The sequence below is a fragment of the Urtica dioica genome, chromosome 4, assembly GCF_054948205.1.
Source record: "Urtica dioica subsp. dioica isolate 48M chromosome 4, U.dioica_male_clone48M_v1_H2, whole genome shotgun sequence".
Lineage (NCBI taxonomy): Eukaryota > Viridiplantae > Streptophyta > Magnoliopsida > Rosales > Urticaceae > Urtica > Urtica dioica.
In genome coordinates, this window is record NC_142759.1 from 7,887,379 (window position 1) to 7,914,531 (window position 27,153).

A 27,153-nucleotide genomic window follows, 5' to 3' on the forward strand; every position below is an offset into this window, starting at 1 on the left:
TGCCCAAAATAGTACAGTATTAATGAAATATTAGTCGGATTTTTTTTATAATGTTATTATTCAGTCACATATAGGTACAAACTACAAACTATAAACAGCTATCCTTTATTTATTAACTTTCCAAATAAAAAAATTATTCTTTATTTATTTATATTCTTCTTTTGTAGCTTTCTCTGGATGATTACTTGACGTTTTCTTACGTATATAATTATTTGTGTTGCCATTTTTAAATGTGAGCGAAGTCAATTGTTGTTCTTTATTCTTTACCCTCTCTTCTAAAATAGGTTCATCATAAGCTAGCGTATGATTGCACGATAATGAAATTAAAAGTATAAGTTGGTAGATAGTCCAAGTCAATTAAAATAATCTCGATATTTAAAAAAAATTACAATCATATCACCATATTTTATTGAGAAATTTGATAAATAAACTATAATTTAATACATAGTTAGATAATGCAAGTAATGTGTCCTCCCGTGCGTTGGCAGCCATATACCCAGTACCCACTAACAAAGAGGTTTACTATATAATCAGGAACAGTGAAAATTGAGGCCCATAGGGCTTAAGCCCCATCAATTTTTCTATATTATTAGGGGAAATGGCCACATCTAGTAGTCATTTTATTGTTTTAGACCAAAATATTGAGTTCATTGTTTTTGGACACTTTTAGTAGTGAGTTTAGGAGAGATAAACAATTCATACCCGGTTTGTCCTTTAATTTTTATTTTTGTTCATTCAAGCCCTGCAGAGACTTTTTCTATTTCGTTCTGAATTTGAACCCTTTGCTTCTCTCAATACCTCGCACATCTTCAGCATCTTCCTCTCGTCCTCGAACTCGCTCCTCATTCCTACCATTTTCGCGCGCCAAGCCATCGCACACGTGCTCCGCCGATTTCCTCGCGCGTCGCTCGTCTCTGAGTTTCTTCGTAAGCTTCCTTCGTGCTATGCGCTCGATGTCGAGCTCGGCGTGGAGATCGGCGATTTGGGCCTGGGTTGAGTCGAGCTCAGAGGCATCCATGGCCGTGGGTCTGAAGAACCCGAGCTCCCATAATGGCCTCCTCGTCTTATCTCCGTCATCTCCCAAGCTCCGATCCGAGAACGACCTCGACGGAGCCCTAAAACCCTCCGTCCCCGCCGGAAGACTCGCTGCGTGCAACAACTCGAAGCTCTTCGAGAAAGCACCCCAACTGTTCGACGAAATTCCCAAGAGGCTCGAGTTTTCCCCGGGCGACATGTTGTATAGGATTCTGGTGACTTTTGCAGATTAAGAAATGTCCCTTGTTGCTGGAACAGAGTGATGAGCTCAAGAAGAAAGATCAAGGAATGCCCCAACGATATATTCCTTAATTAGTAGTGTCCATAACCTTAAGGTAAGTACTTTTTTTCCAGCTATGTTATTCATATCAAGAAGAACTTTATCTCATCCAGCTATGTTAGCCTTACTGCATATTTATGTTATTCATATTTCATCCAGCTATGAACTTTATCTTGCTGGCTGCAAAACGAAGCGTAACGTTGACACGATATCAAGAAGAGAAATTTCAATGCTATTTTTCGTTTCCACTTTCAAAGGTATTCCTCTTTATTAATCTTTTTTATTATTGTTTTTGAACTCTATTGATGACTATTCGTAGCATGACCATCAAAGAAAATGCTGATATACTTCATGACTTGTTATTAATTTTTTTTTTTGGAATTTCGTTATAGTTGGAGATTTTCAAGTCTGGAGACGCTGAACATGAATGGGCTATGGAATGTCCTTTGCTGGAAAATGATGAGCTCAAGAAGCAGATCAGTGAACGGCTATTTTAATTAAAAAATTACTCATGTTGTATGCAGTTAAATACATAAAATCAACTATTTTAATTTCGTTTATTTCTCTACTGATCTTATGGAAAAGTGTAAGCCTGCATATAGCTTACTATCTTGCTCTTGCCTACCTGTATGTCTACAATTACAATAATATTGTAGACAGTTGTAGACAATTACACTTCATTGGTGTAATTGTAGATATACATTTCTACAAATATTCTCATTGTAAACATTTAATTTTTTTCATACATGATAATAACAAAATCATATATGCGTTTCTCCTATGCAAGAATGTCAGAAATATATATATTTTTGAAACACAGTGGTACATGGGTCGAACCCACAGTATTCGGAAGATTTCATATGATTTTGGAAATATCTGAAGAGCCACGGGAAGGGCATGAGGCAGTAAGGGAGAGGCTAGTTTCTCCAGGATTTAGATCAACTCCTAACACGGTTGAGTGTACGCCTTTGAATGTGTATTTAATATCTTTTTGGAACTTGGAGTGTATTTACTCTGTTTTGGAGTTTGAATGACGACTTATATGATAGAAGTATGTCTTTTTTACGTCTTGAATGCATTACATGATAGAAGTTGTTCAAATTATAGACTTCATTGTCTACCAGTTGTGGTGATTATAGAGATTTATGTCTACAATTGTTGTGATTGTAGACATTAAATGTCTACAATCAGTTCAAATTGTAGATATATATGTCTACAATGACTACAACTGTAGACATCACTGTACACATCTTTAGACACGGCCATAACAAAACAAAAACTACCAGTTGTGGTGATTGTAGACATTAATGTCTACAGTTGTGGTGATTGTAGACATTAATGTCTACAGTTGTGGTGATTGTAGACATTAATGTCTACAGTTGTTGTGATTGTATACATAAAATGTCAAATTGTAGATATATATGTCTACAATCACGACAACTGTAGACATCACTGTATACATCTTTAGACACGGCCAGAACAAAACAAAAACATACCAAAACCATAGTTTTAAAAGTAACTTCATAGTTTGAGATTGAGTTCATGTAAACATAAAAATCTAGTCCAAAGATGTCAGAAACTCGTCGTCATATCCGTAGCCGGTCGCAAGTTTCACCGCCCCATGACGGAATAAATCAATCGTGAGCTTCCGTATAAACATGTTCATGAGAGATGCGTCTAAACCAGACATGTGTACGCCGTGGGTCAAGTACTCAACTGCCTTGATCACGAACATGCCACAATCCCCGCTGCAAATATATATGTTAGTATAGTATAAAAAAGAATATGAAATACACAAGAATTCTAGCGAAGAGCATTACAAGTTTACAATTATATGAACTGTAAATATAAATGACTACATTCACAAAACTTTTAGACATAAAAGTCAACAATTTCATATATTGTAGATGTCGAAATTGTATGAAATTGTAGACATAAACATCTACAATTCTAGTGACTATAGCTTTATATGTCTACAATTACATCCTTATGGCCTATGACGTCTTCCAAACACAGAAAATGTAGATCAAAGAATTCTACAATCACATACATAATCACCCAATATTGTTTACATAAATAATAACTCAAACTCACTCGGCATGATATCAAAAAGTTACCCAAACGCTCAAAGTGAAGAAATGTACATCATTTATACTTGCTTTTCTCTTTCGAACCTTCAACTCGAATGGCGATGTCTCTTCTTCATCTGACGCCGGCGATTCAATCACTGGCTTCGTCATTTTCTGCGATTTAGGTTTTTAGGTTTCCGGAAAACCAATGGAGAAGAAAGAGGGTTTCGTAGATATATGAAAAAATTATGGAGAATGTAGAGATATACTTGAGAGAATGTTTTGTTGCTGTTGTTGTTGATTTCCCGACGATTTCGGAGACGTGGGTGTGATGGCTTTAGAGAGAGAAACCGTCGGAGGAGAGAGAGCGCGAATGTAGAAGAAAGTGAAACTCAGTTTTTTTTTTTTAAAAAAACCTGAACCGGCCAATGTGGGTATTTTCAACATAAAAAATCATACTAAAGGGCAAGATTGTATTTGCTCACATGAGTAACTACTAAAAGTGTCCAAAACAAGAAACTCAATATTTTGGTCCAAAATATTGAAATGACTACTAGATGTGGCCATTTCCCTATTATTAGTAGACTATAGGCCCAATAGTCAAGAATTACAACTAATATACCACATATATAACATTCTCAATAATTTTTTTTACCAAAATGTAATAAGTCTAATTTGATCTAAAAGTATGACTACATATTTTGCGTATTTACGTTTTTAACTCTCTCTCTCTCTCTCTCTCTCTCTCTCTCTCTCTCGTGGCTGATTTTTTTTTAGTTGTTTGAATCCTCGTGGCGTTCATTTTCATTCTCATAGAATCATTTGAAGATTTTTGTATTTTTTATTTGAAAATTTTGAGAATTCGTTTGAATATTTATTGACATGAATGTCAATAAATCTTCAAAGATTCAGGGAATTTTTTGAAGTCAATCTTCCATGGGAAGAAAAATTGCATAATTACTTTATATGAATATATAATTTTTCAAATATCTTGAAGTCAATTATGAAATACCTCATCAGCCAAACATCCGGAAAAATACCTTTGAGATTATACGTAATACTAACAATATAAACTTAAATTGTACTTTATTCAAATATTATCTTCTTTATCGTCAGTGACGAATATGAAAATGAACTTGTTTTTCAGGTAAAGACGGCTACTTAAACTAAGGTATCATAAAGACGGAGGCATGGTATCATATCCACGAGCCTCACATTGTATTGTACTAATCACGAACAATCACACCTAAGATATACAAGCAGCATGTCCATACAATCGAGCAGCTTTTAAAAGAATAAATACAAGACTAAAGTTTATTTTCTATCGGAAAAATATAGGATCTTCTATAATTTGCTCGAATATTGGACTTATTAGACTATAAATAAAATCAAAACTTTCGAGAAATAGTTGTTCTTTACCATTTTATTATTTCATCAACCATTATATTTATTCAACACACGTGGTGTTCATCAACAACTCGCGTATTTTGTCAAACATTTTCGGCGACGTTGAAGATATCACCCGCAAGAAGCAGCTCCCGAGGCATCGACTATTAAGATTATCATATATAGGTTCAAGAAAGAGTGCTTACGTAATTTCTACCTTGTAATTCAACTTTCTTTTGTAACTAATAAATTTTTTATTAGTAGTTTATAGGAGTGGTGACAATATCACCCGTTGCTTGTTTCCCGCAATAATTTTTTGGCTATTCAAATAACCATATCATTGGGTATTTAAGACTCAAACTTAAGACTTTAAACTAATGTGCGTGAAGGTGTTCACAACTTGAGCTAAATTGAGCTTAATAATTTTCCCTCTTATAGTATTATTAATGTTAACTCGAAAAATGGTTACAAGCAGGGGCGGACCCAGGTGGTGGGCTCAAGTGGCCTGGACCCCCCCTAAAAAAAAAAAAATTGGGCTATTTTTTTTTTTTTTTTTTTTTTTTACAACCTAATTTCAGTTTTGGCCCTTCCCTCCTTCCGAGTTTGGATCCGACACTGGTTACAAGTAATCAATACACTGATTATAATTCCGTAATAAAACGCTAAAATGATTAGCCGCGATTTTATAATATGTAGTACTTTATAGCATTTAGTTGAAAGTTGGCGTGTATTATAACCTGTCTTTTTGTTTAATTTTTTTTAATGTAATTAAATCTAAACTTTTGTGGTGCACAATCACGTGACTATGCATTTTCTGCCGTCCAGCCGCTTTGCTACAATATCTCCATCGCGCATTACTGACTCTCACGAAAATTGTTTTTTAGTTTATTTTTAATTTTATTTTCTACGTACATGAATAGTATCACCACCAATAAAGCGAAGACCAAATTTACACCCGCTCTCTCGCCGTCTCTACCAACGTGAAAATGAATATATTTTAATAATCAGTAAATATTTGTTATAAAATGAAATTTATAATGAATAACCCGATATATCATGGCAATTTACTGAAAAATATGACATTTCTGTTCGCTTTGGGATCATTTTGGGCGTAGCGTCAAAAAAGACAACCCGAGAGTTTATATTTTGTTGTCGTCCGAAAACGACTTTTGTTGTATAATGATTTGTTGTATGCTTACATTAAAGGAAGCCATGGAATTTTAAAATATTTTGGGTCAGAAAATAGGTGAAAAAATATATAGTCGAGCTCAAATCAACTAACAAAAGGTCTAATAATTTGCTTACCTTAGCTCGGGTGTAGTTTTTTAGTTTTTACTTTTCAATTTAGTCTCTTATAAATAAAATTCAAAATCGATCTATGAAAACGAAATCCATATCCAAAAGCTACACACTTGCTCTTGCTCCACAATCCACATATACGAATACGAATCCCACGATCGCGTTGTATATAAAAAGGGCAAAGTAAGAGTGTGAAATCTTTGAAAATAGTGCTCCCCAGCAGTATATCATATCCATTCAAATTAAAGGACGGAAAGTATACTTTTTTAATTACAAGAACGCCTTTTCTGTGGTTCTAGAAGCTGTACTCGTTAGTCTTTTCGTTCAAATACATTATAGTATATAAATGTATTATTTACTTGTTCATATTCATCTTATATATTTTTGTTGGGTAAAGATTTTTGTCACGAGTCGTGACTCCTCAACGAAACAATAAACTTTAAAAATTGCTTAAATTGTTCCACTTGTCACATAATGTGTGGATCGTCAAAAGTCGACATCGTGTCAAATAACATTGCTTATTTTTTTATATATAAATTCTGCTCTATAAATATTTCACGTTTTAAAGTTATTTTACATGTAATTGTTTACAATGAATTCTACAGAATAATACATTTTTATCATTAAAAATACAACCAACCGTTCGTACAAGATTATAAGAAAATATACATTAACATCAAGAGTACTCAACTACGTAATAAACAAACAATAAAGAGAAAACAAAAAAAAAATCAAGAAAGTCATGCTTCACAACCTAAAACAAAATGAAAAGTGGACATTGAGCATGCTAGGAGTTATAATTATTGTTCAGAAAGTCCATAGCATGGCATGCCAATGAACAGAACAAAGCTTTTTCTTTTCTTTTCTTTTCTTTCTAGCTTCTTTTCTAATTTTGTTCTCTCATTTCTAATCGCTAATAACAAATCATCTTTCGGATCGATCCCACCACCACTTTTCAGCCTTTTTATTATTAGACATGCATCGGAGGAAGGCTCGCACGCGAAAGCTCCTTCAGCCACTCATACGTTCGGTGATTTGACGCCGCTTGCTTTCTTGATCTCATCACTCCCTCATAATCTTTTGAGTACTGCTTTTTCGGCTTGCGATAATCATCGTCCTTGGAATAGTAACTATAATCATAGTAATAATAACAATCACCATCACTTCTCTTCTTCTCCGGCAACAACACCTCCTCTAACTTGGTCACGATCAAGCTGTTCACAATCGAATCGGAGTCCACCGAGCACGCACAGCCGCTCAAAAGCTTCGTCTTCGTCGTCGGAGTAATTTTGGTGTTGTCGCTGTTGCTTCCGCTGCTGCTCCGACTCACGCCTCTGCCGGCCCGGCTGTTGCTTCGGAGATTGCTCGGCTCTTGCGATGACTCGAGCTCCGGCGGTGTCCGGACCAATCCCAGTTTGAAAAAGTCCCACAGTGACGAACTTGGCTTTATTGCTCTCCTGCAGCTTCTCGCCCTCTCGAAGCTGCTCACGTGGGGCTTCGGGCTCGGGTGGGCGTGGAACCGGTTGCGGGCCCGCTGCGGCCTCGGCGGCGCCAGCTGGGCCGTGGCGGGGTCGGGCCGCCGGGGCTGGAACGGCAGGATTTTGCCGCGGAAAAAGACGTCGTCCGCGGCGCACATCGTTTCCGAGCCCGACCACCCGAAAGCGAACTCTTCCGGTGCTGGATTGGACAGAATATTGTTGTTGCTGTTCTTGTTTTTGTTTATTATGATCGTCGTCTTTGGAGAGGCGTTTTTGGAGACTCTCTCTTCTTCGTGTTTCTCTTTTCTCTCCATGTTGTGGATTAGAAGACAGTGGTGGTACTAGTTTGGTTTATATGTGGATCGCACTTAACTATTTATATATAGATATAGAGAGAGAGAGAGAGGGGTTTAAATATTTGAATATATATTTTTATAATGAACATTCGGAATACGAAGAAGGGAAAGGCCGTAAGTGGGGAGATAAATTGAGAAGGGAAAAGGGTTAAGATGAAATGATGAGAGTACATGTCGTGCTTTTTCCTCGTTTGAGAGTATATTAGAAAAGAAAGAAGTGCTCTTTCATTAGGCAAGCAAACAAGCACGTCTCGCTTTCGATATAATTGTTGTTTTTATCGGAGTATGAATGGTGGGGTCATTTGTTATCTTTCCCCTAGAGTGGGGGCGACGCTACTCATCATTCGACTATATAAATATATTTTCTTTATTTATCACTGGTCTCGTTGTATTCACTTCTACTCATTTAACATATATAGAATTTTATGTGAGTAGAGCAGGAGTATTTTGGGACCAAAAGATCAACCAGGTTAAATTTTCAAATAAATATGTATATTATTCTTTTACTCATATGCTCTTTTATTTATATCACATTGCATGCAGTACACAATCCTAAAAAAAGAAAACTAAAACTCCATAAGCATATATATATATATATATATATATATATATATATATATATATATTAAATATACAATTTTCACTTAATGTATTATACTTTATAAGTTTTTACGGGGGTTTCAGTTAAAAGGATAAAACGTCACTTGAATTTATGTTCATATGAGTCTAGACTTCATTTTAGAGATAAGTCCTAGAGATAAGTGAGAGCTTGGAGAGAAGAAGAAGAAGAAGAAGAAGAAGAAGAAGAAGAAGAAGAAGAAGAAGAAGAAGAAGAAGAAGAAGAAGAAGAAGAAGAAGAAGAAGAAGAAGAAGAAGAAGAAGAAGAAGACTTATTGCTCTACACATCTTCTCTATAATTTTATCCTTCTATCCCTTTATCTTTCTCATTATTTTGCTTGAACTTCATTTGTTTATCTTTTCCATTTTAGCTTGAATCCTGTGTGGTTGATTTGACATAACTTTAATTGATCTTGATTGAGACTTTGGATTTCTTGTTGATTTGGATTTGATTGTTGTTTATTGAATGGATCTTTATATTGCTTTGTTTAATGATAATTATGAGTGGCTAAACACATTGGAGGGGTGTGATGTAGATAGGTAATTTGATTCGGTTAATAGATTAGTCTAGGTTTGTGCATGAATGTGGTTTGTTTGTGGTGATCAAGAGAAATTGGGGTGGTTAATATCATTGCTTTGCTTGACGAACTAGGTAGTGAGGTGTAAGTTTAGACACCAAGAGGTGGTAATCGAGTGTTCTCAACTCGTTCTCTCATCTGGTTATCTATAGAAATAATATGGGGTTTGTGTAGTTTGAATTCCCATAGTAAATAGAATTGTTTGTTTTAATATGACCCAAGTCGAGAGGTGTAAGTTCTTCAACCAATTAGACATGTTTCTACTCGAGAGATATTAATGGGTATTCAAAGAGGGAATTAGACTAGGTTTACCCAAACAGTAACCGCTGCTAGAATTACTAGAACTGACCGAACCGAAGAACACAACGAAGTCACGCCCCTTCACTCTCTATATCATTTATCAAATATTTGTTTTATTGCTTTTATTCTTTTTGTGCAATTTAATTTCCTTTCACCTAAAACCCATAAAAAAACTCTGACCTTTTACATTTCCTTAACAAATAATTGGCTACGTAGCCATCTTAAACACTAGCAATTTGGTTTTAGCCAACCTTTCGTTAATTTCCCGTAAATAGCAATCTTGCTTACGTGGCATCTTATTAATTGAATTAGTTTTACACATTTGCCCTTATTTATTACGCCCGCTAATTGAATTAAGCAGTTTTTTTTTTAATTTTGAATCTAACCGATTTGGAAAGATTGTTAACGTGTATTTGGAAATTTTCAGCGTTGACTTTAGCTAATTAGTTTCTATTTTCGTGGAAATTCATTATGGATAAAATCTGTAAATATATTCTACATTTATTGATATTATTTGTTTTCATTTCAGGGATTATTTTGATCACCGCGCAAAAATCTTTGAATTTTACAATTCTTTTGTCTTTCATATATTCATAATTTTAGAACGTCCAAAATATTTCCAGAATTTTTTTCAGTTTATTTACACGAATATACTGTAAATATGCTTTGTATTTACAATGCATTTACGATGAAACAATTGGAATTAATTGTAAATCAACGTCGTATTTACAATACTGGATGGAATTGAGCAAAAATAAAAAAAGGGCCATTTCCTATTAGCATATATACAGACCCATTAACCCATATATAGATCTAATTTTTCTATAAAAAAAAAATCTAATTTTTCCAAAAAAACGACATCTAAAAAATCGTTGTTGGGTTTATGCAAACCCATCAAAACCCTAACAAGCAAAACAATGGGCATTAAGTGGAAGTTGTATCGCCGTGGGCGTCGTCGGTTCTCCGGAGGTTCAGCTTCGATCCTGAAAGCCCGCGCGTGATTGAAACGAAGACGCAAATCATAGCGCCGCGGCTTCGCTAATGAAGGTTTAATTACTAGCAAAAAAAAAAATAATCATAATAAAATCTTCGTGATATAAAACATTCCAGTAATTTTAGGAGTGCACTAAGAAAATTCTCCAAACAAATATACATGGAGAAGTGGAGCTGGAATTTTTTTGTGTGGATATGATGGAGGTACATACGTAAGAAAAAAAAACTGTTGATACGAAAATCAAAATCGTGCCCTAAGACGAAGACTGAAAGGAGATTATTATACAAAGAATCAGAAGAAAAGTGAGGAAGTGGAAATTACCTTGGGGAAGACTTTAGACGGTGGTGGGGTGAGGCTGACGGGGTGAGGCTGACGTACTTGAAACAGAGGAACCAGTGACGCTCGACATTCGCGTGAGGCACGACCTAATCGCCGTCGACCACCATTAATTACGAATTCCGATTCCTTTCCGACCGCCATCGACCTAATCGCCGCCTCCGAGAGGCCGAGGCTATGGAGGACCGAAAGAGCTTCCTCGCGCTCGGAATCTCCGGAGAGGACGATCGAGGCAAGAAATTCAGCGACGCCGGAGGATTGGAGCGACCGTCTGTTGGCCTCGCTCTCGACGGCGATGGATCTGAGTAGTTATGACCGAATATTTGTTTTCCATTTAAATTAATAGGCTGAAAATAATGGGCGGGAATTTGGCTGGGGTTATTTGAGATCATTCACGTCTTTTAACATGATGTAAATAGATTGATGTGGCTATTAACATAAAATTAACAAAAGTTGGCTAAAACCAAAACCTCTATAGAAGCGTGGCTATATACCTATATAACCCATTTTTTTACTCATAAATATTTTCTAATTAGTTTATATTAAAAAATAGACAAGTTTCTTGTAAGATCGATATTCCTACTCATGCACACTTTATTACTTGACGACACGTACGCTTGCGTCATGTGATGATTTCTCACGTAAGGAAATCTTTCATCAATTTCCATCTACAATACAACGTTAAGGGATTATGAACGGAAAAACATAATCAATAATGTGTGTGTATATAAACAAACATAAACACTAAATTTTAAGATAGTTTGCCCTACGGGCTAATTCTACATACTATTAACCCTTCTTTTGTATTTTAAATTCCTAGCGAAAATCATGCTACTACTTCAAAATAGTGTTAGGAATCCCACATGGAAAAAAGAATGAGAACTAACAAGGTTTATAAAGGTTATGAGTTACTCCTCTCATTGCCAATTGGTTTTGAGACGTAACTTTATGATACTTTAACATAGTATCAGAGCTCACTAAGTCCAAACGGGCAACCGGTTCAATCGTTGAGATTCGGCCCAAAATGACGAAGGAATCGTTAAAGATTCATCATCTCAAGAGGTGCTGTTAGGAATCCCACATGAAAAAGAGTATGAGAACTAACAAAGTTTATAAAAGTCATGACTTACTCATCTAATTGTCAATTGATTTTGTAATGAAACCCCGTGATACTTCCACGAGGAAACACAAGTTTCTAGATGTCTAATTTGTAGTACTCAATCACCATCTTAAAATGAGGTATTTGTGAAATTTCCCCCTCAATTTTGTTGTGATACGGTAGGACCCAATGGATCTGTCTCGGGCCTTTTATGAAGAGTGTTGGGCTGGCCTTAATCCAGTGTACCGGATGTTCTATTGGATCATACTGTATCGGAATTAAATCAGTTTAAACTTTAAAGTAGATATTGTATCATAATTACACTCTAGAGTACTCTCTAGTCATGAAACTAAATCAAACCATGCGAGGGCTAACAATGACATATATACAGATTTTCAAAAAAAAAATGACATATATACAGTATTGCCATTGAATCTGCAACATTTTCTGAGAACGTGGTGGTCCATACACTTATTAATTATATTTTTTTAAGACTAATTAGCTGTACTTATTTTGATTCAAATCAATACATTTTTTTATGGTATTTCAATACACATAGTAACTGTGCTTTTGTGGATCGTAAAAAAAAGATGGCCCAATACAGTGGACAGATTAGAGTGCCGTTCTTCACTAATCATTTGAATGATAAAATTAACAACCTTAAATTATATACTTACCGTTTGAAAATTCGTAAAGTCAAATTGATGTTTCTAATTATTGGCAAAAGCATATTCGCTGAAGTAGCAATCATGCCAAGCTCCAAAAGGCAAAAAGAGACGAACATGTTATCATTAATTGGTAACACACAACCGATTCAAGTTATCGGAAGACACTTATTAATATACGCAATTGTCAAAAAGAAAACTAGTGTACTATATACTCATTCTGTGCATGCACAATCGATCCTCATTTATGATTAAAATTAATGGCCAATGAGTTCTCATACAACACAACAAGGCAATGAAAAATGCGAAAGAAAGCAATCAAGTGAAGATGGATCAATATGGGTATATACCGTATACACAGAGAGAAAATGGTTGAAGAGAACAGAAACGCAGTTAAATTTTCCTTTAGCAGCCATTATATTATATATATATATATATATATATATATATATATATATAATCTGACCCATGAACATCCAGGGGCCATATTATCCCGAAAACATACTTCGAAACACCATATATCATTTGTTAGGTCTAAAGTTAATTGAAGATTACACAACACATTAGATTTAGATTTTTAGAGCCAAATTTTTAGATATTTAGGGAGAATAAACCATCGAAAGGTCTTGGAGAGAAGAAGAAAAAGAAGAAGAAGAGACTAGTAACAATCATCTCTCCATTTGTTCAAATCTTCTAATACTTGTCTTTTTATTTCATTGTTTGAACTCTAGTTTGTGTCATTTCCATTCTAGCTTTAATCTTGTTTTGTTGATTTAAGACAACTTCATTTTATTTATGATTGAGACTATTTGAGATTATTGGATTTGGATTTAGTTTATTGCTATTTCTTCTTGTTGATTTGGATTTGGAATTGGAATTTTGTTGTTGTTTATCATTGGTTGTTGATTTGAATTATGATTTATTCATTTCTTGTGGCTTTGATGTTTTAAATTATCAATATTCCATTTTGTTTAATGAAAGTAATAATAAGCTAATTGATTAGGGGGAGTGTGATGTAATTGGAGATTTTATTCTTATTGGTAGATTACCTTAGGTACGTGCTTAAATTGAGCTAAAATGTAGAATTTAAGAAAATTGGGTGATACATATCACTAGTCCCTTTAGTCTAGGTAATCTCTTGTTGTTTAGAAATCGAGAGATAATAAACGAGGAAGTTCTACTCTTTCCCTTACTTATTACCTAAGTATTGAATCTGGGCTTGTTTAGAAATCAGCCAAATTTCTCTCAAAGGTTTTATATATGGAAATATATCAAAAATGGTATAAACATTGAGATATTGCAAAACTTGCGTTAGGTGCTCTTAATTGAAAAGGAGGTAGCAACGTGAATGGATACAACCTTGACATCACCACATCCACATGTGATTTGGTTTTGGCGTTAACCATGTTTGATGTATAGTTTGCACTTCCCCAATAAATAAATAAATCAGGGCACGTGATTTTGTTTTCACTATCATTATAGAAGTCCTATATCTTCAAAACAAGAATCGACAGCTCTATCAATGTAGTCAATTACTTAATAAGAAGAATGTAAGCGAGTCTATTATAGTATAACACTAGTACACGAATTTGAAACAATGTGCAGAAATTGAACACGACTGTACTCTGTTTCCTTTTATGGTTTTCCTTCGCTTTACTTTTCCTCTCTCAAGTTTCAACACTCTCAGCTCAGATAGCATTACAAGTTACAACAGTAAAACAGTTTCACGTCCCGGTCACAGCTTCATTATATTATTACTATATATTGAATAAACTTTGAAAGGCAATTATAACTGATTAAAAACCTCTCTTTGAGGCAGTGAATTAGACACCCTAAGAAACTTGAATCTCAAGACCAGCTAACGGCCACCGGAGACCCCACAACCCGATTCCCATCGGACCACTCGATGCGCCCAAACAGGTTCGCATTGGCCGATCCCGAACCCGAACCGCTCGGCGTGAACGTCACGGTGTAGCCTTTCTTCTCGTTGGCCCGGCTAAACGCCAGCGTGTCGGGGTCCACCGAGATCTTAACCGCCGGACTATCGGACTTGACGGACACCTTGTACGTCCCCGCGGGGCCCACATTGGTGAGGACCCGTGTGTGCTTGACCGCACCGGAGCCGGACTTGAAAACGACGGCGAAAGAGGGGTAATTGAGATCGGTGACGCTGTAGGCTTTACCGGATTGGCAAGCGAATTTCTCCCTGGTGAGGCCGCTGATTTGCGCGTCCGTGTAGTTGAGCGCGCAGAGAAAGTCGAGGTAATCCTCGGCCGTCAGATCGTAGACGAGCCCCGGGTCGAGGGCCGCGACGGGGTCCACGTGGCCCGCCCCGTGGTCGAACGGGGTCGAGGCTTTCCCGGTCGCCACGTCGAGCATGGCTTCCCCGTTTTTGTAAGCCGTGTAGGACGACGTCATGAGAGCCGACCGAATCGCCGCGGGGCTCCACTCCGGGTGGGCCCCTTTGAGGAGGGCGGCGAGGCCGCTCACGTGGGGGCACGACATGGACGTCCCCGAGATGATGTTGAACGCCACGCGGCGGGAGTCCGTCGGAAGCCCCGTGGGGCCGAGCGCGCCGGACCACCCCGCGAGGATGTTGACCCCCGGGGCGATGAGGTCGGGTTTCAGAATCTCCGGCGTCACCGAGTTCGGGCCGCGCGAGCTGAACGCCGCCACCACGGGTGAGGGTTGTACGCCGATCTTGGTGCCTTCGAAGAGGATTGTCGCGGTCGGGGACGGGTCGGTGAGGATGTAGCTTCGGATTGCGTCGCCGGAGATTCTTCCGACGGTGGTTGCTGGGAGGAGGTGGGCGTCGGCGACGAGCTCTTCTCCGTTGGCGGCGGTGTTCGCGAGGATCATTCCGATCCCGCCGGCGGATTTCACGACCGAGCCTTTTTGGACCCTCGCGTTGATCCCGCGGTCGCAGAGGACGATCTTGCCCTTGACCATCTCCGGGATGAGCAGCCCGGTCATGCACAGATTACCGTTCGTGGCGTTGCTGGCGTTCCCGGCGTAAACGAGGGGCAACATTCCGGTGGGTAATGGGTCTCCTTTGTAGAGCGAGACGCCGGAGAAGTTCTTCCCGCTTCCGAGGCCGGCGCGGGCCGGGAAGTCCCGGTCGATCGTTCCCGCCCCGACGGTGGTGATCCACGGCGCCAAATTCGACAGGCTGGACCGTCCCGGCCCGGCGTTCCCGGCCGAGCACGATATGAAGATCCCCTTCTGCATCGCCGCGAACGACCCGACCGCCACGCTGTCCCGGTAATAGTCCGAAGTCCCGCCGCCGAGGGACATCGAGAGGACGTCGACGCCGTCGGCCACGGCCCGGTCGATCGCCATCAGGATGTCGGAGCTGAAGCATCCTCCGACCCAGCACACTTTGTAAGCCGCCACGCGCGCGCGCGTGGCCATCCCTCGGGCCGTCCCGGGAGCGAACCCGAGAAGGCTCGCGCCTTCCACGGCCGAGCCCGCGGCGGTGCTGGCGGTGTGAGTCCCGTGGCCGTCGTCGTCCCTCGGCGACTTCGACTCGCGCGAAGCCTCGATCGGGCCGAGCGTGGCCTCGTAGCCCTTGGAGAAGAACCTCGCGCCGATGAGCTTCCGGTTGCAATTCGCGGCGGTGAAGTTCGTTCCCTCCTCGCACGCGCCTTTCCAGCTCGCGGGAACCGGGCCGAGCCCGGTGTCGTCGAAGCTCTTGCTCTCCGGCCAAACTCCGGTGTCCAACACCCCGACGACGACGTCGCTGCCGGAGTCGGACTCGGGGTGGAACGCGTTGGCGGTGCGGTCGAGACCGAGAAACTCCGGCGTGCGGGTCGTGTGGAGGTGGTACTTGGAGTCGGGCCAGATTGAGAGGACGCCGGGGCGGGTCTTGAGCGACTCGGCTTCGTCGGCGGTGAGTCTGGCGGAGAAGCCGTGGAAGGCCGTTGTGTAGGCGTAGAGCATCTCCGCCGAGTCGGAGACGGATCTCAGCGACGAGTCGTACCAGTGGGAGTGGAGCTCGAACGCCGTCGGCATTTGGTAGTTCGCCATCCGGACAATGTACGTCGTCGTTTTCTGGCCATTCGAAACCGACAAGCACAGAACCACGTAAACTATTGAGGCAAGGTATTTGGGGATCATCGTGAACTTGCTGGTATGATATCTTCTTTATACTTTTTTTTTACTATGTGAGAGTGAGAGTGAGATTTTATATAAAGAGAGGAGGGTAAGAAAGAAAAGAAAAAAAACAAAAATGAGGAACTCTTTCAGTGTGGAAATTAACAGGCTGTGTTGATGACAATAACATATCATCAATGAAACGCTGGGAGGTTTATAAACCAATGGTTCTCTTTGGATGATTGCATTATGACAAAAGAAAAGAGCGACACCCCATTTCCCAATGACTGGGCTAAATTGGGTCACGTGAATTTCTGGTACTGTTTTTTTTTCTTTTTTTAAGTTCATTATCTTATCAAGATCCTTATTTTCTCACCCTTCACATTTCTTTCACTGTTTCCTTTTTAAACATTGTCAAAAGATTGTTCCCACTCAGTTTTACTCGTTTAGATCTTTTAGATTAAACTCGCTTCCCTTTAAGAGGTTTGCTTTCCCCGATTAACTTCTTATGATCTTATCTTTGGTATGTTTTGCGTAACTGTGCGTGAGAGTGTAAAGTTGTGAACGGTTCACTTAAGTGAAACTCAATTTTCAGCTTTGCGCTTGGGGGATCCACTCGTCTTTTGACCACTTAAGGAAAGTTATTGTCATGCAATAAATAAATACTAATAACAGCACATTAAATCGAAAATAGAAAAAGAAGTAAAATATGGTTAGGAAAAAAAAAACGAAATTAACCTGTTTTATAAACTCATTTGATTTTTTTATTGAATAGCATAAATTCAAGCGATGACGTAATTGCCATCCTTATCTGATCTGCTCCTGATTTCATGGCAAACAAATTGCCATCCTGGACGAGGACCACTGTCTATGAAGTCCCGCCGTGGTCTTCACGCCCGTGTCGCTTCTTGTTGATAAGTTCACAAAGAAACGTTTGGTGTGGCTGTGTCGAGCAAACTCATTGGTCAAGATAATCAGACTCGAGTCCCCCGAAAAAGAATGAGAAAAAAAGAAAATCGCGACTTTAATTCCAAGACCAGTCTCGTTGACGGTATGGTATTCGATTCGGACTCCATAGTCCGACAAATACACTAGTTCTCCTTTCAAGAGAGAAATTATGTCAGATGCGCTCGGTATTTTTATTACTGTTTTTTCTCTTAAACTTTAATTATCTTTTGATTATTTCGTGTTTTTTTTTACTAAACTGTTTCAACTTTTATGTAGGAATTTTATATATCCACTGCAGAATTCTGTATTCACTCGTTTTTGTTTTAAAAAAAAAACTATGATGTAATTTAAGTTTAATTGAGCTTAAATTTTAGTTATATGAAATTAAATCATGATTTTATTTTAATTCAATTTTACATTCAAAATGGGTTTTTTTTTAAGAGAGAGTGTTATTCAAGATTGATATAAATTGTATTTAAATTATGAAATTTATTAACTTTATAAGATACAAGACTTGTACGTATCTAAAAAATAATATTTGTCATAAGACTATAACTATTAGCTTGAATCTCACTTTACCTCTTTGGCAAATAAATAATTATCTATTCGCTTCTTTCTTTCCTCTTTTCCATACAAGTAAACAATTTTAACATTCTTTGAAAATGTGTCTCACCTGACTCCTGACACAAAGTGATGACTTGCGAACGCGCTATTCATAGATTGATCACCGTCTAAGATTTCGTATGGTAGTGAAAAATATTACTATATATATATATTATATAATATTAGAAAGAAAAAAGAGATGTTGTTGGGTGAGTTGTAGGTGTTTTTGCGATCACGGAAGTGTGTCCCCTAGAATATTTATTACCTCTAAATATGAATAAATGGGTATTATTGGTTGGGCTGGTGGTGATAAACAGAGATGGTTCTACCTGCCAACCAACATGTGTGTCTTGACTATTGACTCTTGTCTATCACCGTAATCTCCGCACGAATTAATCACACCGCGCATTTTCTTGTTCACATCATATTATGATCATATCCAGGGCTTTAACTTGAGGGAGGTCCAGCTCTACTCATATAGTATCTCCTCAGTACGTAGTGTAGTGGTGCGTGTTGTCAGCCGTTTTAAACCCTTTAAAAGCAATGATTTGAATGACATAAAAACTTTTGATTTTCCATTTTACGCGTAAGTGATGTAGAAATTCTTTGGTCTCAATGATTTTAAATTTCATTTCCAAACGTTGTTTCATGATTCTATAAAGGAGAGAAGCCAATCAAAAATGCAAAAAATGAAAAATATTTTTAGGAGACAAAAAATTCCAGCCAAAATATCGAGTATAATGTAATTTAAAAAAGTTTTTTTTTTATATATGTTTAACTCTCAATTAACATTTCAAATACAAATATATAGATATATCAGGCTTGTGGAATTGAATTGACTAATTTCGTCCATTTTATTCTAAGGATATCAAACCGACCGTATGAAATTATATGTTCTGTTCATTTTAAATAAACTTTGTTTATAATATAATTTTTTGCGTTTTGTCGGAGATCGTCGAAAATCATCGAAGGTCATTTGAGGTCGTTGGAAGAGTGAAAACTAAAAGAGTTAGAGATAAAGAAGTAGGACATTTATTTGGACGGGTATTTTTTTTGTCCAAAAATATGACAAAAATTTTATTGTAGATAAATATATATATATATATATATATATATATATATATATATATATATATATATAAGCAACTATACCACACCAAACTCAAGTATTTCAATATGACCAATTTTTTTTTTTTTTTTTTGCTTACGTGGACTAAATGTAATTGATTGATTTATCGTTACCGCACTTTATTACAGATCTCACGGTTTTATTATGAAAATAAAAATTATATAGTTTATTAAATGTCTATTAATATAAGCAACATAACTGATTTCTTTCATGCTTATAGGAAATTGTAATTACATGACATAAGCATATTTTATTTTGGCCACCACGTTTCAGATTTTGTTGAGAGTCAAGGAAGTGCGTTAGATTTGAGCTCCAGACGATTTCAGGCGTGGAAGAGACAGCCGTTTGGCAATGACGAGCACCATTGTGGAGCGGCGACCTAAGCGCGCAATTCTGTGCGACTCCAGGCGGTGGGGCGACGGCGAGAGAGGAGTTGCTCGGTGTGACGAAGGGTGCGGGGGTCGATCGGAGGCTTGCAGCCACAAAATGTATGACAACCACCTCATGAGTTCCAGATGTGTTAATTAACGGTATTAAGCGTTGGATTTGTATGATTTTCACGTTTTTACATCAATACTTTTTTGTTAATTAGCATTTACTAGTTAAATAGGTTTATATTTTATTCGAGTTTATTTTCTTCATAATTGTGGTTAGTTCATTACGCTTAATTATCATTAATAACCATTAACCGTTAGTTGTTTTCCTTTGAATTTTTGGGATTTTTTTCCTCTCAATGTTATATTTCATTTCGGTAAATTATCTCGTTGTGTGTACATGTATTTAATTGTTTTGAGATGATGATAAATCGCGTTTGAATAATATTTTTTTTTTGTACCTAGGATAGCTTATCGATAATTACACACTACTTCCTGTGTGGAACTCGTGAGTTCAATCCCTATTGTAGCAAAGTTGCCTTACAAAAAAAAGAATAACAATTTTTTTTTTAGTAATTACAACGTTTCAAAATGATTAATCGTTTAAAAGTGAGTTGAAATTTAATATTAATATTTTGTTATTTATCACGTCTATAAACTGAAATATGAAATAGAGAGTGAGGGGGAAGAATCGTGTAATTCTGCACCAAAATGGTGTTCACCGGCGCATGAGCGCGATGATGACCATCAGCTCAATTGTGTGAGGTTATAACTTTTACTTCTTAAAAACTCGTACATTGCGACAAATTTGTAGAAATGGTTAAAACGGGAAGTAGCACACTACACCACCCTTACACGTAGCTACTTAGTTAAACATATGAAAAATATTACCGAAGTTTTCCAAACATCGGAAATCATGAAACTGATTGGCGTCAACATCACCGCGGAGCCAAATCGGAGCATTACGAATCGTTACGTCTTGATCTCACACCCACACCCGATTTCAGGAGCTCGGTGGTTCAGCGCTGGCGATGCAGACTCGATTCGGTCCGCGTTCTCGAGCCAGAGCGCGTACGAGGTGTTAGGAGTCCCAGAGACGAGCTCGTTGACCGAAATCAAAGCTTCGTTTCGCAAATTGGCGAAGGAGACTCACCCGGACCTCGCCGACTCCACCGCCGATCCGGACTCTTCTCGGCGGTTTGTGCAAATCCTTGCCGCTTATGAGGTCTGCTCTTCTTTGCCTCATTTTTGAGTTTCAATTAATCTCATCGGAGTGCACATTTTTCCTGTTCCATGAATTTCATGTATCCGGTGCTAATTTGCGTAGAATATCCAGAAAAAAAAAAAAACATGCTAAGATAATTAAGAACAAAATTATCGTGTGCAGTCTTTATAGGTAATTGGTGCTATGTAAGTGGAATCTAGGTTAAGTTGAGCTTTTCAGTGATAAATTAGGTATTTGGTTACACAATTGTGAATGTTTTAATCTTGCACCGTCAGTAACTGCTGTGATTATACAAATTTGTACGATTTATATTTATATGTTGTCTAAATCAATGGGGTTATCCATTAAGGATTGCAGATACTTTCGGATTTGGAGAAGAGGACACATTACGATATGTATCTTATCGCTCAGAGGAAGCCGGTGCAGAGAAAATCCAGATATGGTGTTACTTTGCATTCAAATGAATCCGATGATTTGACTTATAAGCATATGGAAGTAGTTGAGTGGTTAAAGTGGTATAGATTTGCAATAAAAGATATATTAGTGGAGAAGAGAGAAGTTGTTGGGAATGGATACGTTGAGGTGCTTGAAAGGGATTTCTACTCCGCTGTGCATCAAGCGTACTATGGCCCTGCTATAGAATCACTGGATTTTCTTCCGGACCGTTTTGAAGCTGAGGAGCGATCGGTATATGAGACCCCAGAGGTGCTTCATTTGGTTTCGGGGCGTGATCTATTTGGGATGGTATGCATTGTGAAGAAATTTCCAGAATTATCATTTTGCAGTACCTTCAAATTAAGATCTCCAGTGTCATCGAGTGTGGGGACTAGTCAAACTGATCAAAATTTGAGCATCTCATTGAAATTAGATGGCGTTCACAGCTCTGGAGACACAGAGCTTGAGTATGCTCAAGATTTGCAAGCTCATTTCGATCTGGAGTTGCGTTTGTTTGGAAGAACGGTTGCTATGGCAACTAGGGTCCCTCCTATTAGCTGTTCTAAGGGAGTACAGAACGGTGAAAATGAAGATCGCATTCATGTATTCCTCTGCCCAGAAGGATGTTCCGAATCGATCACCAGAGCTGCAAAAGACTCACTTCCAAGTAATGCTGCTGGATCAAGAATTCCACTGGGAACCATTGCTGGATTAGGATCAAGCCCAGATGAAGGGTCTTGTTTTGTCTACGATAGCAGTGGTACCAAAACCCATGTCATAATGAAACACAGGACCCTCTTGGTTTGTAAAACTGTCACTTTGATTTATATGCATGTGCAGTTTCTCTTGTCTATTGATACTGATCCAATGTATTTTATTTTTAGGTGAAGCACATGCACTGGTATGGTGTGGGAGATAAAGTTTCTCTTTGTGAATGTAGGTGCAGTAGAGCCAAGTTACCTCCAAGCAAGTAAGTTTTATATCATGAAACCATGCCTACGTAGCATTTGTACTCTCAAAGTAATGGTGTATATTTTAGATTTCTCATTTCGAATTCTAAATTTTAAGTTCTCAAAGTATTGATTCTCATTCTTTAGATCTTCTACATATGGTATGTAAATGTTGAAAATGGTTGCTGAAACAGATTTTGGCTGTTTGAGCCTCGATGTGGCATGCATGATATTGGTGGTTGGTACATTGAGACATTTGGCAGAAACAAGAAAGGGCGTACAGTCCCATCACAGAGATTTTGGGACGGATTCGATCCAAGTGAGAGTTTTGAGAAGTAAATATTATCCGACCTCAACAAAATTTGAGCTTTTACTGCATCTTAACAGGCCATCTAACACCATTCTGATATAAAATTTTCAATATCTGTACCGTAAATTTGTTATTTACTAGAAGCTCGTCTCATATTGTGTCTGACTCTCGAGGTGGAAGACGTGGTGCTCATATCTGTTTTAACTCTTGATTTTATATTTAAGTTCATAAACTGTAATTTCTTTGGTAACTAGCTGATGTATAATCCGTTCTCATGACAGGAGAGTGCATCCTGCAATGTATCTTCTGGCTCTGGCATATAGAACTTTGGATATGGAAGAAGCAAAAATCAGAAAACAGACTGTGATGCGTCATGTTGAGCGGAGATTGTCAAAATTTCTTAGTTGGTGCAAGAAACTCGTTTGAAAGGGACAGCACAATGGCTTTTCCCTTGACGAGTAACCTGGAGGATATGGATGCCACGAAGTGCTTCGTGTGAAATAAGCACATTCTCTTTGTTTATACACAAGTCTAGATATCTTGCGGAACTGATCTATAGCTACACAAAGTGTGATAGCAAGGATCTCGCTACTCACTACTTGGTAACACTCGAGAATGAAAATCTTAATTGACGCAGCTACTATTTTGGATATCTTTTCTCAGGCTGAAGAAGTAAATTGCTCGTGACCTTTTTTGGTCTATGAGGATCCAGATTCCATCAAAGGCCATGAACTAGATCCGATTCATTCTCAAAGACTTTGGTTGATATGTGCTTGATAGTAGCGCGGAAGATTGTTATCTTTTTGGTCAGTATATGCTATCCAATGATCAAGCATCGAGATAATTAAGTGTATAAAAAGTAAGCTACAAAGTTTGTTTGGAAACGTTCTGATGGTACTCTTATCGATTTTTTTTAGATTAATGCATATTGTACATGAAGTTGTAACTAGAGCATTCCACTGCTTGTCAACAAACCATGTAATAAAAGAGTATATTATTCCTTTCAATACATCTCTTCCATTGACTAATACCTGTGAGAACAATGAAATATATTTGCAGAAAATGTAACTCAAAATTTCGAAGTTTATGTAGTATTTGGTAGGAGTCACAGAGCATAATATGATGATATACTTTCATGGCTTTGATTTCACTTATTAACTAGATCCTCCCATTTACAATATTGCCCTCCCGCTAATGCACGATAAAACCTATCTGTGCAGTAAACTGGCCTTCCATCGGCAGCCTCCGCCGCTTCTGCGGCAAGTTTATCATCAGTCTTCACGTCTAGAGGTAATTTAAGCAACTCTTGTTTCCTGAAGATTATTGTTTACGACACTTAGAACAAGATTTATATAGATGGAAGATACAAGATATAAGGATCTCTGTTCATGTACCTCAAGTTGAACTTTTTGTCAAGCTTTGTAGCTTCAACATTTGATTGGTTGAAAGGGGCCTTTAGAAAATTCTCTACTGGTGTTGCAAATATAAATAGGGAAACTGCTGTGACAAGAATGGCCCCTGTTCCAACTAATGTCTGCTTCAGTAGTTTGACAACTGGTTTGACCTGCAAACACCATGTAAATTTCGGTTTTTACTACTGGCTTGAACTTCTGCCCAAATTTTGAATGGCATGGATTGATTGAAACTTCAATTTAAGTATAAATGAGAAAGCCGATTGGGAAACACCTCATACATAAAAAATTGGCTACATAAGCCACCTAAACTATAGGAATTGTAAATTAGCCAACTTTCGGTAAATACTTTGTAAATAACCAACTTGCATACGTGGCAGCTTATTAACTACCTTTTTTACATGTTTGGCTGGATTAAATAAGTATTTTATTAATCTGTTAATAAGTTAACTTGGCTATTTGCAAGAAATTAACGAAAGGTGGGCTATATCCCAATTCACTATAACCGTGTGGCTATATAACTTAATAACCAAATTTATCTTCATTTTTTATGTCTTATGAGTTTTATTGACAGTGTTCAATTGTTTGTACCTTGTAAGAGCCAAGCAATCTATCACGAGCCAGGATCTGCATTGAATACAAATAAAACGTCAGCAAGTTACTTATTGTGTCTGATCAGATGTACTATCATGGAGATGTGTTTTTTAGTTGGGTTATCATAGGCATTTCTTGTTTGAATTCCTGCAGGAGCTGGACTTCATCTTCGAGATACCAGAATAAAGGTAGAAAAGAAAAGGGAATAAAGAAGCCACCAAAGATTCAGAATGTGAGATGATTCACAATCAACTTCGCCTAAGAAATAAACTTGCTTGTGAGAAGCAGTAAGAAGAATGGCTAACCTCAGGTGGTTTCACCCACATTTGTCCATCATACCATCCACTCTCTTCATAAGGTATAACTGCTGATAGAAGTCTATCACCCACATAACTCCATCCCTGCATTGTGTATATCATGATTTGGTAAACATTTGAACCATTGCTTAAACTGAATTGATATTTAGCGTGATAGCAGTTATTCATATTGCTACTTGCGGTTTGACTTTTGAAGCATTTAAGAAGGCATTATGAAGATGAATTCTGGAGTTATATGCATCATTGACATGTATAGGAATAAAAAATTGGCAACTTCTTGAATCGTATATTAAACCATTGACTGAAATACACCCATTTAAATAACATGTAAATGATAATGATACTCGGTTATCAAATCATATGGTCTTGATGTTTTTAGGCATCGAGAAGTATTTAAGTCAATCCTAGAATAACCATGCATAGAGTAGAAGTTGTGAAGATATGTACCAGATAAATCCGCAATATAATTAAGGAAACAAGGAAGAGGGTTCCAGTTCCAGCGGCCAGAATAAATCTTAAAGGTTCCTGCAAGGTTTTTGACAAACAAATGCATGATTATCTGTAGTGGCATGAAAATATTTCCACAGATCAATTACAACTAATGTTTTTTTTTTCAGTAACAGCTATTGATAACTAGCTCAGGGTTCTGATCAAATTGCAGCTGATAAATGCAGAACGATAAGATCTTGTTTAGGAATTCTGTACTTGAATTATTTCTTATTTAATTATGCTTACCTTGGAAGGATTAAAGCTCGCAGCAGCTATCGGCGCACCCAAAGTCGTGAAAGTCACCAGCCACAGACTTCCAAGTCGAAGAAAAAACTGTCCTGGCCCCAGTTCCCCCCATGAATACAAGGCTCCATCTTTCAGGGATGAATACTCGTTCACCTATTTTTCATGCACTCTTCTCGTAAGTACTAATTATTACTACATGCTCTAGATTTACGATGTATTAAAAGACTTTTCTAGCCTAGTAAAAGAAGAAAAAAAAATGCATGCAGTGCCTACTGGAAGTAGCAGAGCCAAAAAAAAAATAGGCCAATAAACTGCAGTGAATTATTAAAAAAAACTCCCACATTAAATGTAAGAAAATGAAGGGAGAAGAAGATAGGCCTATAGTGGCTCTGTCATTGCATACCGGCCTTTGCTCAAAAGGAACTTCGATTTCCAACCCGGGATCCCAATTCCGGCCCTGGAATCCGCTCGTCTCACCTCCATCCTTTAGGGCCCGAGCGGTGACTCTTTGGAATGGTCTGAGACTGTTGTGGGACTGAACCAACCATGAGCCATACCCAGTGGCTGCTTTCACTTGTCCCGGACTGGAAATTAGTGTACAATATACATTTGCCCTTAGCATTTATTCCCTGTATTTGATCTATATTGCAACACGGGATTTTTTTTTTCTTTCCAATCTTTCCTAGACTTTCCCTACGGTGTCACTTAATTTTTTTTTTTTTTTTTTTTTTTTTTCTGAAGTGAGAATTGCGCAGAGAAAGTTTAGTTTGTGATACGCCTAAAAGGAGTGGTTGTGATCTTGCCAAGGACCATGAATTTGTTTACGTGTAGGAAAATATATATACCAAAGAAATAACTAGTTGTTTTATCTTTGATGGGGACAATTTATTGGAGCTTAAAAATTTATGTTTAAATGGGGGACCCCATTTGAAATGACTTGAGCTCCTGTTCGAGCCATTTCTTTCTTTTGCATTTTTCAACCATTCGTCTAATGCAAATTGTCGATTTATCTTGTATGTTTTCCTCGCTTGAGAATTGATTTTTGTGGTTGATAATTAAGATTTTATTTCTTTTCGAAATAAATAAATAAGGATTTTGGTGTCCATGCTTGTGAAACGTGGCAGTTGTTTCCTTGCACGCAATTTTTTGTGCAGTTCTCATGCTCTCACGGGCCAGACTCTAGTTTCGCAGCTTTGCTAAAGAAGTCTTGGGATACCAGCCTAAATTACCATTAATAAATGTATGAAGATGCAAAAATAACTTAATACTGAATGCAGATCACAATAATAGCTCATATGCAGAGGGAGGTATAAACTCGTGTCTCTTTATTTATTTATTAATTTTTATTTTGAAGGAATATACCCTTTATTAACTGTGCCTCAACAATCAACTTCTGACATTTCATTAAAAATATTATGTAACATATTTAACAACATAGTTTAATGTCCCTAAAAAAAAAAACATAGTTTAATGGGCTTTGATTAGGGGTGGCAATTCGGGTCACGTGTCGTGTTCGTGTCGTGTCCTATTCGTTTT

The 27,153-nt window shown here is 37.8% G+C and overlaps 4 protein-coding genes and 2 long non-coding RNA genes across 7 annotated transcripts; 3 read left to right on the forward strand and 3 right to left on the reverse strand.

The window, feature by feature from the left end:
- Positions 1 to 1,154: 1,154 nt before the first annotated feature.
- Positions 1,155 to 1,929, forward strand: LOC149399983 (uncharacterized). Its single transcript, XR_016296395.1, has 3 exons — positions 1,155 to 1,370; positions 1,475 to 1,572; positions 1,708 to 1,929. It is a non-coding gene; the product is annotated as an uncharacterized LOC149399983 (long non-coding RNA).
- A 4,687-nt stretch (positions 1,930 to 6,616) lies between these two features.
- On the reverse strand, positions 6,617 to 7,954 carry LOC149399984 (uncharacterized). Its single transcript, XM_089611171.1, has one exon. It carries the CDS (start codon positions 7,859 to 7,861, stop codon positions 7,040 to 7,042), a length of 822 nt encoding a protein of 273 aa, XP_089467297.1. The 5' UTR covers positions 7,862 to 7,954; the 3' UTR covers positions 6,617 to 7,039.
- Positions 7,955 to 14,002: 6,048 nt separating this feature from the next.
- On the reverse strand, positions 14,003 to 16,868 carry ARA12 (Subtilase family protein). The gene has a single exon (XM_089611604.1). It carries the CDS (start codon positions 16,607 to 16,609, stop codon positions 14,342 to 14,344), a length of 2,268 nt encoding a protein of 755 aa, XP_089467730.1. The 5' UTR covers positions 16,610 to 16,868; the 3' UTR covers positions 14,003 to 14,341.
- A 3,551-nt stretch (positions 16,869 to 20,419) lies between these two features.
- On the forward strand, positions 20,420 to 23,566 carry LOC149399986 (Chaperone DnaJ-domain superfamily protein). Of its 2 annotated transcripts, none has more exons than XM_089611713.1 (5): positions 20,420 to 20,864; positions 21,222 to 22,100; positions 22,184 to 22,269; positions 22,444 to 22,568; positions 22,841 to 23,566. In XM_089611713.1, exons 1-5 carry the CDS (start codon positions 20,517 to 20,519, stop codon positions 22,924 to 22,926), a joined length of 1,524 nt encoding a protein of 507 aa, XP_089467839.1. In that variant the 5' UTR covers positions 20,420 to 20,516; the 3' UTR covers positions 22,927 to 23,566. The 2 variants fall into 2 exon arrangements, with proteins under 2 accessions (XP_089467839.1, XP_089467838.1); XM_089611712.1 differs by having other exon boundaries at positions 20,426 to 20,864; positions 22,444 to 22,584.
- CGLD27 (DUF1230 family protein (DUF1230)) lies at positions 23,360 to 26,273 on the reverse strand. Its single transcript, XM_089611714.1, has 7 exons — positions 26,021 to 26,273; positions 25,618 to 25,770; positions 25,330 to 25,407; positions 24,871 to 24,966; positions 24,563 to 24,598; positions 23,954 to 24,123; positions 23,360 to 23,872 (listed from the first exon to the last, which is right to left on the reverse strand). Exons 1-7 carry the CDS (start codon positions 26,237 to 26,239, stop codon positions 23,707 to 23,709), a joined length of 918 nt encoding a protein of 305 aa, XP_089467840.1. The 5' UTR covers positions 26,240 to 26,273; the 3' UTR covers positions 23,360 to 23,706.
- On the forward strand, positions 24,604 to 26,348 carry LOC149399988 (uncharacterized). Its single transcript, XR_016296478.1, has 2 exons — positions 24,604 to 24,923; positions 25,626 to 26,348. It is a non-coding gene; the product is annotated as an uncharacterized LOC149399988 (long non-coding RNA).
- The last annotated feature ends 805 nt before the right edge of the window (positions 26,349 to 27,153 follow it).